The sequence below is a fragment of the Aspergillus brunneoviolaceus genome (genome assembly GCF_003184695.1).
Source record: "Aspergillus brunneoviolaceus CBS 621.78 unplaced genomic scaffold BO95scaffold_3, whole genome shotgun sequence".
Classification (NCBI taxonomy): Eukaryota; Fungi; Ascomycota; class Eurotiomycetes; order Eurotiales; family Aspergillaceae; genus Aspergillus; species Aspergillus brunneoviolaceus.
The window spans coordinates 669,849-684,487 of NW_020290733.1; the positions used below are offsets into that span (position 1 = coordinate 669,849).

Here is a 14,639-nt window from a genome sequence, read left to right on the forward strand (position 1 = left end):
AGCCCACCTCTGCAGACACAACGACTGCAGTGTGATGTAGATGGTATAGAACAGGCGTCGGATTTAGTGGGAAGGCCTCGGAAAGGGTAATATTAATCTTGATTAATTCGCTGCCTGAAGCTAGTATTTTCTTTCATGACAGAAGAATTGCAAATGTTCCCATAAGAGCCATCTTTCTTCCCAAGGAATCTATTTTCATACATCTAATCATAAACACATGTCGGCGATTCAAATCAATGAACAAGCGCATTAGAAAGATTATCTTTTTTTAGCATACTCCGGCTTCAACGTCCACTTGCCGCGTCGGCTGCGGCCCCCCTTCTCCAGAACGGCAATGGTGTTGAGCATCTCCTTAAACTCGGCGGTCTTCTGGGGCGTCGTGCAATGGTGGTTGAACTGATCGATCAGCATCTGCGTGTAGACCGAGCCGCCATGGGCGGTGATGAAATCGCGCAGCAGGGTGATGAAGTCGATTCCACTAGGCGCACCAGCAGCAGCAGCAGCCCGCGACGACGACAACGGGGCCGGGCTGTTCGTGTTGCTTCGCGAGGCGGGAGAAGGTCTCTGCGAGGCAGCAGTCGCAGAAGAGGAAAGATTGGCTAGGATGCTGGCGGACGAGGGGCCGGCGCCCGCCCGTCTCGCGCTGCTGCCGCCGACGCCTCTTGCAAAGGGGGAGGATATTCGCTCTTCGGGTCTGCCGGCCACGCCGAACTGGCCGGTCCAGGTGGGTGTGCCGATGGGGACGGAGCGGGCGGCTTCCCCGGCGCGCCGGAGCTCTTCCGCTGCTTCGGCGGCCACGCGCTTGGCTTCGGCCTCGATGATCTTGGGGTCGGCCCGGACGACGCGTTTGCCGTTCAGGATCTGGTCGTGCTCGAGGGCGGAGTGCACGCCGGAGCGCGCGAAGATCTTCTCCATGATGCGCGCTTCTTGGTTTGCATTGCTGGGCCCGCCGGCGGCGGTGGGGGGTTCGGACTCGTTTTGTGGTTGCTGCTGTTGTTGTTGCTGCTGCTCCTGTTCGCCCTGGTATTCTTCGATCGAGGCAACGCCCGCCGCTTTTCGGATGTCCCTCTTCTCGTCTTCGACGTCTGCGATGTTTGCAGCGGCTGTTGAGGCTGTGTTGTTGTTGTTGTTGTCGCCGTTCTTGAAGGTCGTGGCTGCTGTGTCTTTGAAGATCTTGCTGGTCTCGGTGGCCCCTTGGTTATCCTCGCCAAGGGAGAAGAGATCGTGCAAGTCGCTCATCTGGAAGGTCTGTCGTTGATTGGGGTCCTTCAGGATCTTATTCGTGAGAAACTGCTTGAAGATCTGGCGATGATAGATCTTTTCCTCGATGGTCCCGGCCGTCATCAGTCGATAGATCGTGACGTCCCGCTTCTGTCCGAGTCTCCACGCTCGCTCGCGGGCTTGCATATCTGTAGATGGGTTCCAGTCCGGATCGTAGATGATGACGCGATCCGCACCGGTGAGGTTCACACCCAGTCCGCCGACCTTGGTCGTAAGCAGGAATACGTGAAGGTCTGGGTCGTTGTTGAACTCATCGACCATCGTCTGCCGATGCTGGATCGGGGTGGTGCCATCCATTCGGCGGTAATTGAATCCAGACATCGCCCGCACGAATTTTTCCAAAATGTCTAACATGATTCGGTGTTGGCAGAAGAGTAACGTCTTGTGTCCAGTGTCCTTCCATAGTTCAAGCAGTGATTTTACGACCTGCATCTTGCCAGATCTGCTGCCGCTTCCGTAATCCTTTGCCGAAGACTGGAGTTTGTGGCTTGGTAGGTCGGGATGGTTGCAGATCTTTCGCAGGATATCAACGCCGTACAGGACTTGTCGGCGCTTGTTGAGGATAGCTTGCATCTCGGATGAGCCAAGGAATGCCTCGTATGCCTCTCGTTGCACCTTGGTCAGTTTACAGAAGAGAACCTGCTCGCTCTTCTTCGGAAGGTCTGAAGCCACGTCTATCTTGAAGCGTTGCAGAAGGTAGGGACTGATAGCGTCTTTCAGAGTCTCAGCACACTTGACGGCGGTTTGAACCTGCAGGTTCGATGCGTTTGCATAACCACCTTGACGTATCGGGAACTCGAATTGATTGCGAAAGTTCACCAAAGTTCCCAGCCGCATCGGGAAGACAAAGTCGAATAAAGACCAGAGCTCCGTGAGGTTATTCTGCATGGGGGTGCCTGAGAGAATGATCCGATGCGGCGTGCGAAGCTCTTTGCAGTGGATCGTGATCGAGGTATTTGGGTTGCGGATCTTGTGGCCTTCATCCAAAACAGCGCAACCCCACTCAATTGGTATGGCAAGAGAAGCGTAAGTCTGGAGACCTGAGTAGGTCGTTACTAGCACATGTCCTTCCTCGACCACGCGCTTGACGACTTTGCGCGCCGCTTTCAGACCGTTAGGCATACGTCGAGAAGTGGCAGCATTCCAGGCTTGGGACAGTAATGCGTCCTCCCTGCTACTTTCATTTCGAAGGTTGACCATCCCACTACCGGAGGTGTGTAAGATGGAAACGCGAAGAGGGGGCCACCAGCGGTGGAACTCGTTCACCCATTGCTTCATGACTGTTGCGGGGCACACGATGACCACGGGCCGAGTGAGCTGTTTGCTGTAATGCAGACCAGCGATGAACGCAATCACCTGAATGGTCTTGCCCAAACCCATCTCATCACCAATGATACCACCAACCTGCTGCTGTTGCAACTCCCACAGCCACTGTACTCCAGTCTTCTGATAGTCAAACAACAAGGCATGGATATCGCCAGGTATACGATATCCATTGTCATAATGCATATCAGGGACAGTTGGGTGAGGCTTGAACCACTCGTCCTGTTCCTGATCTTCGTCGGAAACCGGATCTTCGTTCATGACATCGTCACCATCTTCTCCTAAATGCTGGGTCTTACGTGCACGTTCTCTTGCCGCACTCCTGCGACTGACCCACGATTGTAGTCTTGTTTGATACACTGTCTCGTTGCCATCGTCCAGCCCGGTGAAGTCTTCAATATCTTCAGCAGACGTCTTCTTTTTCTTCTTCTGGGACATTGCTCGCTCTGACTGTCCTTCAGGAGCCCAGTCTTCTTCATCTTCGAGTTGTGACTCTTCACCGTCTGACACCACATAATTGAAGTCATCATCTTTCTCCGACTGAGTGCCATCGGGAGCTTCTGAGCTATAGCCCAAATCCTCCTGTTTCTCATGAATCTTCTTAGAAAACTGCTCATGCCCGACCTTTCTTCGCTTTGCACTTCGAATGTCCGCAGACACATCTGTGCTGTCAGGACCACTGGACACGTCGAAATCAAAACCGGGTTGCACCAGGTTCCGATGTGAGACTGCCGATCGAGCCTTGAAGCGCTCCAGGGCCTCTGCCTCATCATGCTCATCCTCGGCGTCAATGAGAGCGTCCTGCAGACTAGCAAGAGGACCATGGTCGGGGCCATGACTCATGTTCATGAAAGGGGTGATTTTCCCCGTGCGAATGAGGTAGTCCCTGCGAGACTCGTTCGGCAGCCGTCCGATTCTCGAGGCCTCGCCACCGCCCTCTTGCTCTCGACTTCTATCGACGATGCGCTGCTGGATATCTACCAGGTCATTGGCCAACGCCGTGTTGCGTGACTCGAGGGTCTGAAGTTCATTCTGCGCGCGAACCCTCCCCGCGGTCCCGATGGGCTGGGATAGCCGCTGGTGGAGTTTCAAGATCTGTGACTCGACCTTCCTGCGAGAACAAGAGTGAGCGCCGCTCTACGGAGAATAGCACGGAGGGGGGCCAGAGTTATCATACTGTTTCTCGCGGGTAGTCCGCTCCAGTCTCTTGTTGTCACGCTCATCGGCCTGTTCCAGGAGCAGCTTGTCTGCCTGCGCGTACGGTCAGTAAGTGGTGCGTCCAGAAGTGTATCGCATGTGGGGCCATGCTACTTGCCTGGCGGGCGATATCTCGCTCCAGATCATCCTGATCACGGACATCGGCCTGCAGCTCTTTCAAGCGGCTCGCCTCGTTGATCGCCACGGAGGGTTCGGAAGACTGTACAGGTGTGACAGCTGCATCAGACGGCTCCGTTGGCTTTTCTTCCACAGGGTCTCGGGCACTCGAGCCTTCCGCCTCGTGCTTGATACTTGTTTCGTCATCCATGAATGGATCGGCGGTTAATCATATCCCTTGAGGCCCAGGTTTGCTGCTTTTCCCTGCACGATTACAGCCTTCATGCGAGCAGGGGATCTCGCAGCCTTGCAGTAGTCTTGAAAGTTCAGCCCAGTGATCTGATTCAGGATGATGGTGGAGCCTTCAGGTGGGTTGCTGTAGAGCAACACACTGTGAGCGATGACCTAGGCGGTGATCGTTTGTGCCTGAGATCTCAGGTTACGGTTGCCTAGAAGTTTGGCTCTGATCACGTGCCTGTTGCCTGTGCAGTACGTCATTTCCATACTGACTTGGGTGCTTGTAGCACAGCAGATAGTGAATGCAAGTACACAAGTAGCTTAGACCATAAGAAGCATGGCTATAACTCATTCCCTTTTCAACTGTACCGGCAAGATTGCACGAGTATGATCACTGATAGACTAGCGGGTTGCCTGCATCTGCTGTGTAATTATGCTCATCCAGCTGCAGCTATCCTTATAGTGCTAGCCAAAGCGAAAAGAACTTCTTGAATCCTGTGGTGCTGGCCTCCCATGAACGATATCTTATTCTAGCTTTGAAAGCTCGGTTCCACAGCTGATAGCGGTCGGACCAAACAGCATGGCATTAGACCGCTTGCGCGTCCATCTCCTTGAACTAAGATAACGTAGCGGGGAACTTTTACACTATCGAACGATGGATCCCCTCGATTAGGGGCGACCTTCAGCATACATGTTCCTGTAGTTTAGTCTAGTCAACTCACCCAACGATCCACACCATCAAAAGCCTTCCCTGAGCAAGAACCAGCGACAACCCTTACACACAAACCACATTTCACGACTCCGTTGACCGATCGCAAATATCCTCTTCACAATGAAAGCAGCACTAGTGGTCGTCGACATGCAGGAGGACTTTTGTCCTCCCGTACGTTTCCTCCCTCCCCCCCCCAAGAAAAATCCCCGAATCCAATCTACGAAAAGTACGAGATAAGAAGGCTAACCCCGGGGGGAAAAATAGAACGGCTCCCTAGCCGTCGAAGGCGCGCGCGACCTCGCCCCAACCATCAACACGCTGCTCGCGCACCCGGGCTTCAGCTTCCGAGTCTCCTCGCAAGACTACCACCCAGCGGACCATATCTCCTTCGCCCCGAACCACCCGGCGCCCAACAACATCCCCTTCGAGTGTACCATCACGCTCACCAACCCGGCGCCGGGCAAGCACACCGAGACCAAACCCCAACGGCTGTGGCCGGTGCACTGCGTCGAGGACACGCCGGGGGCGGCGCTGATCCCGGAAATCGACGCGGCGCGCATCGACCTGTTCGTCAAGAAGGGGATGGACGCGCGGGTGGAGATGTACTCGGTGTTCGCCGACGCGTTCGGGAACCGCAACAGCCTTGAGCTGAACCGGCGGTCGGTGGATTGCGATCTGGAGGCCGAGCTGCGGGCTCGGGGGGTTACGGCGGTGTTCTCGGTGGGTGTCGCCGGGGATTACTGCGTCAAGTGCACGGCGATCGATGCGGCGAGGGCCGGGTTCCGGAGTTATTTCGTGGAGGATGCGACGCGGTGCGTGGATCCGGGGGTCGGGTGGGAGGAGGCGAGGCGGGAGTTGCTCGAGGCGGGGGTCGTGATCGTGAGGTCGGATGGGCCTGAGATTGCGGGTTTGGTCGGTTGATTCGATGTGTCTCTCTGTGTGTATGGTATTAGTTAGACGGAGGGGGGGAAGGGGGGCGTTTCAGGGGGTAGTGAGTTGATTGGGAATCGTAGGAAGGCGGATGGATGGATTGGTGACTGGGCTGGCGCTAAAAGAGCCCCCCGAGGGCCCGAATGCTTGGGATTGTCCTTGCCAAGGGAAAACTGTTATTTTGTGGGGAACAATGAACTTGGCACGTCATTTCTACCACTACCATTTGAGTGAGGTTATTAGTATACTAACTAATGTTTTGGGCGATCATTGAAGCTGGCCAAATTCGGACCTGTTCCGTCATACCGTGTGCAGCCTGTAGGGGAGAATTGTCCAGGCCCAATCATCGAAATGCTATCACGCACAGTGTCCTGTAAAGTTACAGTGAGTAGCTTACATGTCTGATGGCAGCCTCTGTACTCCGGATGCGGGCGATGATCTTCACGGCCCGGGGGAAGCAGAACCATCGACCAGAAACTCTGAGTGTGTCGTTGACGAACATTTTTACCTATTGTCGAGCCAGACTTATATTCATGCTAGAGAAATATGGCATCCAAGTGACACACCGTATGGTTTTCACTAAGCCGGATAGACAAGAAACACTCCTGAATGAGCAACCCACTCTACCTACCCCTAACAAAGGAGGTGACAATAACTTATACACTCCACTCTATCGGTAGACACAATATCGACGCCTCATTCAGGAATGCACAGCGAGTCAGGGTGTCGGCGTCTGCCTTGATTGACTGCCTCACCTACCTATGATTCCCATCACTGGCAGTTGCACTCTTCCCCTTCTCTTCTCAGCCCTGCACATCCATGCCTTTTCCAATGATCGCCATTAGTTGCCACTTCCGGACCCGCCGCAATCAATCCCCGTTAAGGTCATACCAACAGGGTCAGAATAAGGTTGACAGTCAAAGCTACGGGGGGTAAAACCGCACCTACACCTACACCTGTTAAATGACTTTCCCTCCTCCCTCCGCCCTCTCTCTCCCTTCTCACTTACCTGTCAAAGCTGTATATACAGGCTCGGCAGCTCCTTTTTCTGTGTCCAGGGTTCCTCCCTTTGTGCTCATTTCCAGCCACACATCCCAAATAAACATTTCCGCCCCAGAGGACCTCACTTTACCTTAATCCAGGGAATATGTCACCCACGGTCGCAGCAATGCCGACAGCAACAACGGCCTTCCCCCCGCGACAGAGACCGGGATACCTGACCGAGAAAGGCCGCCCCCTAGCCACCGTGACCGACTCTCCCACACCAATCATCCAGAAGCACAACGTCCCCCAAGACGAAGCCCCAGAAAAAAAAGCACCCCTGCCCTACTGGCTCACCAACATTCCGCGATCCCAATGGCCCCCCTCCTGCCCCAGCTACCTCCGCGACATCTCCCAAAAGAACATCGAGATCCTCTCGACCCCGGACCATCTCTACCAAAGACAAGGGTGGGACCTCGTCACAGAGCTCGTCCGTATGTGCGTTGCTATCGTTGAATCTCGTATCCACGACGCCGTAGCGTGTCATTGGCAGACAGACAACCGCTAACTTAAAAACCCCCGGTAATAATGGCAGGCACGAACCGAATCGACCGCTTCCAGCGCCTCCCCAGCGATCTCCGCCGGTACCTGGAGTGCAAGGCGCGGATCGTCGCCGAGTACGGGTCGATCATGCGCTTCGTCGTCAAGGAGCGATTGCGGTGGGGGGAAGGCTTGCAGAGTGATTTGCGCGCCAAGGGGAGGCCGTTTGAGTTCGATGGTTCGCCCCCCAACAAAGCCCAGCCCCCCCTTCCCCGACCAGTCAAAGCCCGTATAACCCGCTAACCTCCTGATCCAAAAACACAGAGGACCTCCGCATCCTATACAACGACTGGCCATACGGCCTGGAGCCGGATATCGTGCACCTGGTCGTGTGGACCAAGTTCCCGCTGGAGGACGATCCGGTCGTGGATGATTTGACGCCGCGCGCGCGGCGCGAGATCGACGGGTTCGTGCGGCGGACGTTCCATGCGAGGATGGCGCCGGAGCAGGTGAGATTTTCTTTTTTCTTTGCTGGGTTTTCGGCGGGAGCGACGGGGGGTGGGGCAAGGGAGCGCAATGTCTTGTTAACAATAAGATGCTTCAGGTGATCTGGTTCCGGAACTGGAGGTCGCTAAAGTCGGTCCATGCCGTCGAGCATTTCCATGTCATGTTGTATCGGCCCCCGGCCGCGTTTTTGGAGGAGATTACCCGCGGCGATTTGCCGGCGCACGTGATCGGGTAGCCTAGCTGGTCTGTGGAGGATTGAACGGATCGGAACCTGAGAAGCATGGCGCTGTCTGGCTTAGACTTGCTAGAGGAGGATTGGCGTTGGAAGATTACTTGCTGGTGTGATGAGCATACAAAGCTACTTTTTTTGAAACTACATTCGCCCTACATAGTACTATCTGTTATGGACTCATCGGCTCACAACCATAGAAACACTAGCACACTCAAGAACTATGCTACTGAATCACTCATCTTGAACAAAGAAAGTATTGAATTTATTTTAATGATTATCATGGTATATACTGCAGATTCTATCAGTTGGTTTGGCAGAGTCACCGCCTGCCAAGCGCAGGATGGAAGTTACGCAAGGTCAAATGTACTTTACAAGCTCCGCTAACACCCGTCATATCCAAGCTTCACGAGGAAATAGGATTAGACAGTCAGAGCTGAAACAAGGGAAAGAAGAATGGCCCCAAGGCGGGCTGATTGACCAGTAGAAGCCAAACACTCTACCACCCAAAGATGTCGCCAACGCTGAGTATGCTCCACCGCACACCGGCCACGGAGAACAAGATAAGGACAATGTCGACGACACTCAGCACAGCGGCGCCCATCATGAAGCGGGGGCTGAAGATCCGATACAACATGAGGTGACGGCGCAGATGGCCGGCCCACATCGTGGTTGCTACGTTGATGGTGGCGAAATACAGGATGTAGGTGCTCGCCGCCTGGATGGCGTCGGAGAGGATGCGGATCGCTGGGTTGCTCGCCTTGCTTGTCGACGTGGCTTCCTCGCTGAGTTGCAGAGGTCGCTTCCACAGGACGGTCAGGGGAACGGCGACCGCGGTGAGGATCTGGGGACCGAAGGTGTTGAGAACGACGAGGATCGGGGACCAAGGGTACTGCACCGAGGACAGCGGAATGAAAGCGGACTCCCACTGGATGCTGCTCAACGTGGCTTGGTGACCCGTCTTAAAATAGTAGAATGACCCTAGAACTGCCAAGATGATCGGTCCGATCGACGAGTTGGTAGTCACCAAGCCGTTGGTGTCGAGGATTTCGAGCAAGGAGAGGATCTGCCAGAGCAGCAGCCCCATCGCGCCCTGGCCCATGGGCTTCTGCATAAGGATGATACCCAGGCAGAAGTTGACGACCAAGAGGAAGTACCGTGTTCCGTAGACGTTGCCGAAACCCAAGATTGTGACGGTCGTTCTCCCCGCTGACGAGAACGAGGGTGTTTTTCCCTTGGCTTCAGGGTCGTTGTTGCCCTGGCTGACGTTGATGCTGATGCACGGCTTTGTGTAGATGAAAGCTGTCGTGCCTGCGACAAAAGCCAGAGCTAGGACAAGCTGAGCCAGGAAGACCCGGCTTGACTTCAATGTCTCCTTGCTCACGGGCAGCCACTCACCATCGTCAGCACCCTCGAGCACCCAGAAGACAGCAACCAAAAATAGCCCCAGTCGGAACGCAGACCCGATCCAGAGAGGGGCGGCACCTTGATACGATTTCGAACCTGCGTAAAAGGACTTCACAACAGTCGGGAGTACAAAGGCCAAGATCAGGGGGATGATGAGCTGCCAAGGGGCGGAGGTTGAAGACGTTGCCGAAGAATAGTAGGTTGAACGACAGAATGGCATTTGCTCTTCACGACACAGGCGAGACATAGATGCCACTCTTCCCAAGATGACGAAGAGAATGGAATGATAGACGCCCAAGACCCGGTCTGCAGTCAATTTCTGACGCATTGAAGATACACCAGCGAGAACACCAAAAGTCGAAAGGAGGAACAAGAGTATTTCATCTTCCCAGATAGTGTAAGAATTAGAAGCAAAGCCGACGGACTGTGCGACAGTGAAGACAATAGCAAGCCAGCCCCACAATGTCTTAGGCAGAGGCACTGTGAGTTGCTGGGGGCGGGAGAACAATGACCATGAAGCGCTGAGAATTCCTCCTGTGGCTGCAAATAAGACTGATTCCTCGATCAGCGGACCAGCGACCACGCCTATAAGCACGAGCAGAGCGCCACTGATGGCACCCACGCCAGTGCCTGCTCCAACTGAGGTAAGCAGAGCGTTATTGAGTACTGTCTGCCCCGTCCTGATTCCACGTGCATAAAACACCAGCAAGACGATTGCGGCAAGCAGAATAGCGATACCCTGGGCCATACTCCACTCGTCAAATTTGGCCCAGAGGCTGCGACAGACTTGGAGGGTGTTCCGCTGGTAGTGCCTATACGAGTCGTAGACCGGTCGCAACGTAGAGGGATTGGATTTGCCGACCCAGGGGATGTTCTGCCAGTCGTTCTCTGCTGCATTCCACAGCTCAATTGACTGAAGGCTGTTCCCTTCTTCCGCCCCGCGTACCGATGCATACTCTTGCTGATAGCGTTTGATCTGCGCCGAAGTCAGGCGGTTGACAGTCATTAGGTTCTTCCAGTTGTTGCCATTGGGCCCGACAAATGCTTCCTCAATAGGCGAACCAAGATTGTTGAAAGGGATGGGTATTCCGAGAAGAAGAGACAGCGTAGGCACAAGATCGACCTGCGGAATGAAGCGGTTGCTAGCTTGCGCGGGCGGCTTTACATTCTCTTCGCTAGTCCGTCCAAATATGCCCTTCTTCGAATACATCCACAATGCGGCATTTACTTCATCATCCGACTCGCCGCCGTGGTCGCCCTTTTGATCCATGCCGTGGTCGCCCATGACTACCAGAAGAGTTTTGTCGTCCAGCTTTGCCATCACATCGCGGATCAGCTTGTCCATTTGTTGAAGCTTCGCAGCCATTGCTGGGTGGTTGGGTCCGTAGCGGTGGCCCGCATGGTCGACTCCAAGATAGTGCCCGAAGACAACGTCCCATTTTGTGGCATTAGCAGGATGTAGAAGCGGAAGGAGATGCTCCGTCACGCCGTTGTCGACAGTATGCAGGTCCCAAACATTGAATGAATCATAAGGACGTGTCAGATTCGCATCGAAGTAGTCGGGGAAGAGTGACTGCCATGTATCATCACCCAACTGCACCAGAGTCTTCCCGGCCGCGCGAAGCTGAGCAATAATGTTATCCTCGTCAATGGCTGTTCCAGCAAAGTTGGACCCAGCATCAACAAAAGTTGGCAGTGTTCCGGTTGTCAGTCCTTTCAGCCGCTGTAGCGTGGTTGTTGGCGGGTCAGCAATGAACGGAAGCAAAAAGGCGTTTTCCGGTGTGTTCACGGCTGTCTCGTAGAGGACGGGAATGTTATTATAGAATAGGGGGTCTGATTCCGCGTCCACATCCGAGGTAAAAGGAACCGTGAAATCATACCTCAGGGCATCGATGATGAGAACGACGGCCTTGTCAAATGACTTCTTATGCCAACACCCGTCACTTTTCTTGACACTTGTATCGGCTAAGGGAAGCACATCGCATGAAGACTTATTTTCCAGCACCATGCGAGTTAACAAAAATCCTTTGGTGAAGAAGAATATCCCCACGACGTGCAGAAACCTATTGGTGGACGAGCATGAGCGGCGCAATTTCGCTAAGTAGCAAGGAGTTTGAGTCTGAAAGGTGTGGCTTACAGAAACCACACAAGCACTCCGAGAAGACCCAAGTGTTTCAATTTGAAGTCCCCTTCCAAGCCATTCAAAAAATTTTGCGCATTGTTGTTGGATACTTTTGGCACGGTTGTTTTGCGATCGGTGCGATCTGAGGCTCGCCCTGGGGAGCTTGTAGAAGCGGTTGCTGCGTTCTCCGTATGATGGCTCTCATGGCGAGAGCCTGCGTCGGTTGAGGACAGCATCACAGGATGCGATGCTTAGCTGTGATGGGGCGGGTGGGTGACAAACGTGAAGTCGGAGAGCGGGGTGTATGGCATCAGAACAGGGAGGTCAATGGCTCCTAAAACAAGAGTCTGGTTAGCTTTCTTTGGAGAGGTCTGCGTTGAGAAGCTCCAGAAGATCTTCAAGACTAACAGGAACTCATTGACACAAATAGGAGGTGATTGCTATTCCTATTTTTTTTCTCGCGATTGCGCTTCTCCCTGTCGCTTGACACTTCGACGAACGGATTGAGGGGAGCTCAGTACGGCGCAAGCATGATTCACGCAGTACGAATCGATCCGGTCAAGGTGATGGAGCTCTCAGGGGCGAAAATCGCGCAGTTGACGAGAAGGAGCGAAGCATTGGGTAAGGGGAAAGAAACCAGTGGACTCGATGCGCAACCCCCGTGACGTCGGGAAATCGGCGCTTTCGCTTTCGGCATCCCCTCCTTTCCTCCACCAATATTTCCGCCTTCATTGGCCGGAGCGGCTCGGAACATTCAAAGAACCCTGTGCGGTAGAAAGCGGGTCTGCCATGAGCCCACCAGGCCCGTTTCGGCCAGCCTCTTTTATTGCGCGCAATGATTCCACCAAGTTGTGAATGCACGCAGAACATACATAGGCCCAGTATGCAAATCAATTCCAGCTTGAGTTGAGGATCAGCTATCCTGTAGCTGATATATACAACACAACATTCAGGTAACAGATTGTCACAGAGAGCTGATCTATGCAATCGATATCAAGCCAACAATAGTTCTAGTTCTTAAAATATATGTTCGCAGTACGAATGCCACGACCAAGTGAAGCTAGTTTAGGTTGTTATCTTTAAAATTCGGACAACAATCTCATATCACCTTATCGTCTATCAGCAGTCGTTGTACATACAGTACAGTCGATATGTTAGTCTTACTCAAACTGCACGCGAGGCTGATTCGGACTAACACCCCACCCCTCGTATAAACTATTTGACCCCTCATTCTCCGCACTGTATATAGTCTGTGACTTCCTCTTCAATTGACAATGTAAGATTCCATTATTCACCATAAGACACTATGTCAGTTTCAGAGTCTTCAGTCAGGGGAGACTTCAGCAAAGTTCCGATCATTGACTTGACCAATTTGCGCAGTCCCGAGCTTGACAAACGACAAGCGCTAGCAAGAGACATCCATGATGCCTGTATGCACGTTGGGTTTTTCTATATCACGGTCGGATAGCTCAACAACTGTCTGTGCGATTGCCACTAATTCAGACCGACAGAATCATGGTATTCCCCAAGCGACTATCTCTGCAATTCACGATACAGCATGTCAGTTCTTTGCTCTCCCAGAGGACCGGAAATCACAATATTCCATAGCAAACTCCAAGGTCTCTCTGACTGGAACTTTCTGCAAGGATAAAACTTCTGACATATAGACCAGAAATTTCGCGGCTTCATGCCTCTGTATGCTGAGCAGATGACCGGACTTGAACTTCGACAGCCAGACTCTGATGTTGCCAGCACACCGGGAGCGTATTCCGAGTCCTTCGATGTAGGATATGAGCTTGCAGCAGATCCTCGACGAGAATCACATGATTCGCTCCCATCAGACGACTTTGATCTCTATGGCGACAACCAGTGGCCCTCTGAGGACGAATTGCCCGGCTTTCGAAAAACTTACATCGAGTATTTCGCCGAGGCACTGAGCCTATGTCGGTCCTTGATGCGAATCTTTGCTTTGGCACTTGACTTGTCAGAAGAGTTCTTCGATCCAATGATGGAATACCCAGGTGCGACATCCAGAATGCTACATTATCCTTCACAGTCGGTGGACGATACGTCCAGGATCGGTTTGGGTGCTCATACGGTAAGCTCATGGTTCCTCCAACGAGAATTGATCAGCATTCTTCTCCGTGCCTTTCAGAATATCTGATCGACAATGCAGGATTATGAGTGCATCACCATTCTTTCCCAGGACAAAGTGCCAGCCCTGCAAGTGCGTAACTCTAGCGAAGAGTGGATCACTGTTCAGCCCCTTCCAAACACGCTGGTGGTTAACATCGCGGATTGTTTGTCCATGTGGTAAGAACGAATTCGCATTTGCGAAGGGAAAGCAGAAGCTGAATAAGTACAGGACAAACCGAAAGTTTAAATCGACGGTACATCGGGTCATCAATATCACTGGCGAAGAACGATATACGATCCCTTTTTTCTTTGGAGTGGAATATAACACAACGGTATCAGTTCTGCCCAGCTGCGTGTCAGAAGACAACCCGGCATGTCAGAAGCCTTTCAAAGCGGGAGAGGTAAGTAATAATCTCATTGGACTTTGAGTTTTGCGATTGACATATTTCCATAGTGGGTGCGCCGTCAATTGGCGGCCTCGTATGTTGGATACGGCCAACAGCCGCCGGTTGAAAAACGTTGACCCTGAATATAAGCAACGAATTCAGGTAACGCACATCTTTCCCCAACAACCTTGATTACTTTGTTCTCTTCGATATCTTTCCTTGAAATGCGCGAGATTGTCAAGATATGACAATTGTCGACCTTACTATATGAACAGTCTCGAGCGATGGTGAATCACTATAAAAGCGGTCCATATAAAGTGACCGTTCAGAGATGTTAATATATGATTTACTTTTTATTAACAGCCTGAGGTATTCGAATCCATAAGATATTCTCACAGTTACCAATTGAAAGCAGTTGACGTACCATTCTGTCAAATCGTTTCGTCAAATTGACAGGATCGATGGTCTCCAAATGAATAGGGGTAGCCATGTGAAGACCTTTGACCCACTGATCCAATATGGTATGTTCGTCTC

General features: G+C 52.8%; 5 protein-coding genes across 5 annotated transcripts; 3 read left to right on the plus strand and 2 right to left on the minus strand.

Moving 5' to 3' along the window:
- Positions 1–104: 104 nt before the first annotated feature.
- Positions 105–4,274, minus strand: BO95DRAFT_438210 (DNA-dependent ATPase RAD26). The gene is made up of 3 exons (XM_025585457.1): positions 3,920–4,274; positions 3,782–3,855; positions 105–3,715 (listed from the first exon to the last, which is right to left on the minus strand). Exons 1-3 carry the CDS (start codon positions 4,127–4,129, stop codon positions 259–261), a joined length of 3,741 nt encoding a protein of 1,246 aa, XP_025447473.1. The 5' UTR covers positions 4,130–4,274; the 3' UTR covers positions 105–258.
- Positions 4,275–4,706: 432 nt separating this feature from the next.
- BO95DRAFT_403716 (nicotinamidase) lies at positions 4,707–5,788 on the plus strand (the record flags this gene model as incomplete). Its single annotated transcript, XM_025583933.1, has 2 exons — positions 4,707–5,038; positions 5,132–5,788. Exons 1-2 carry the CDS (start codon positions 4,988–4,990, stop codon positions 5,786–5,788), a joined length of 708 nt encoding a protein of 235 aa, XP_025447474.1. The 5' UTR covers positions 4,707–4,987.
- Positions 5,789–6,965: 1,177 nt separating this feature from the next.
- BO95DRAFT_449259 (GIG1 family protein) lies at positions 6,966–8,060 on the plus strand (the record flags this gene model as incomplete). Its single annotated transcript, XM_025587936.1, has 4 exons — positions 6,966–7,272; positions 7,374–7,556; positions 7,643–7,827; positions 7,923–8,060. The coding sequence occupies 4 exons, from the start codon at positions 6,966–6,968 to the stop codon at positions 8,058–8,060; spliced, it is 813 nt and encodes a 270-aa protein (XP_025447475.1).
- A 493-nt stretch (positions 8,061–8,553) lies between these two features.
- Positions 8,554–12,193, minus strand: BO95DRAFT_478403 (mannose-ethanolamine phosphotransferase GPI13; the record flags this gene model as incomplete). Its single annotated transcript, XM_025590036.1, has 3 exons — positions 11,992–12,193; positions 11,599–11,917; positions 8,554–11,524 (listed from the first exon to the last, which is right to left on the minus strand). The coding sequence occupies exons 2-3, from the start codon at positions 11,817–11,819 to the stop codon at positions 8,554–8,556; spliced, it is 3,192 nt and encodes a 1,063-aa protein (XP_025447476.1). The 5' UTR covers positions 11,820–11,917; positions 11,992–12,193.
- A 696-nt stretch (positions 12,194–12,889) lies between these two features.
- BO95DRAFT_449261 (isopenicillin N synthase family dioxygenase) lies at positions 12,890–14,242 on the plus strand (the record flags this gene model as incomplete). Its single annotated transcript, XM_025587937.1, has 6 exons — positions 12,890–13,042; positions 13,095–13,202; positions 13,256–13,681; positions 13,760–13,896; positions 13,949–14,120; positions 14,174–14,242. 6 exons carry the CDS (start codon positions 12,890–12,892, stop codon positions 14,240–14,242), a joined length of 1,065 nt encoding a protein of 354 aa, XP_025447477.1.
- Between the last annotated feature and the right edge of the window lie 397 nt (positions 14,243–14,639).

What these genes read in the sequence shown, in the direction of transcription:
- BO95DRAFT_438210 (XM_025585457.1), bottom strand. Translation starts at nt 4,129, where the DNA reads ATGGATGACGAAACAAGTATCAAGCACGAGGCGGAAGGCTCGAGTGCC. An exon ending in AGCGAGATATCGCCCGCCAG is followed by an intron (nt 3,856 to 3,919) that starts GCAAGTAGCATG and finishes CCGTACGCGCAG; the next exon opens with GCAGACAAGCTGCTCCTGGA. An exon ending in CGGACTACCCGCGAGAAACA is followed by an intron (nt 3,716 to 3,781) that starts GTATGATAACTC and finishes TTGTTCTCGCAG; the next exon opens with GAAGGTCGAGTCACAGATCT.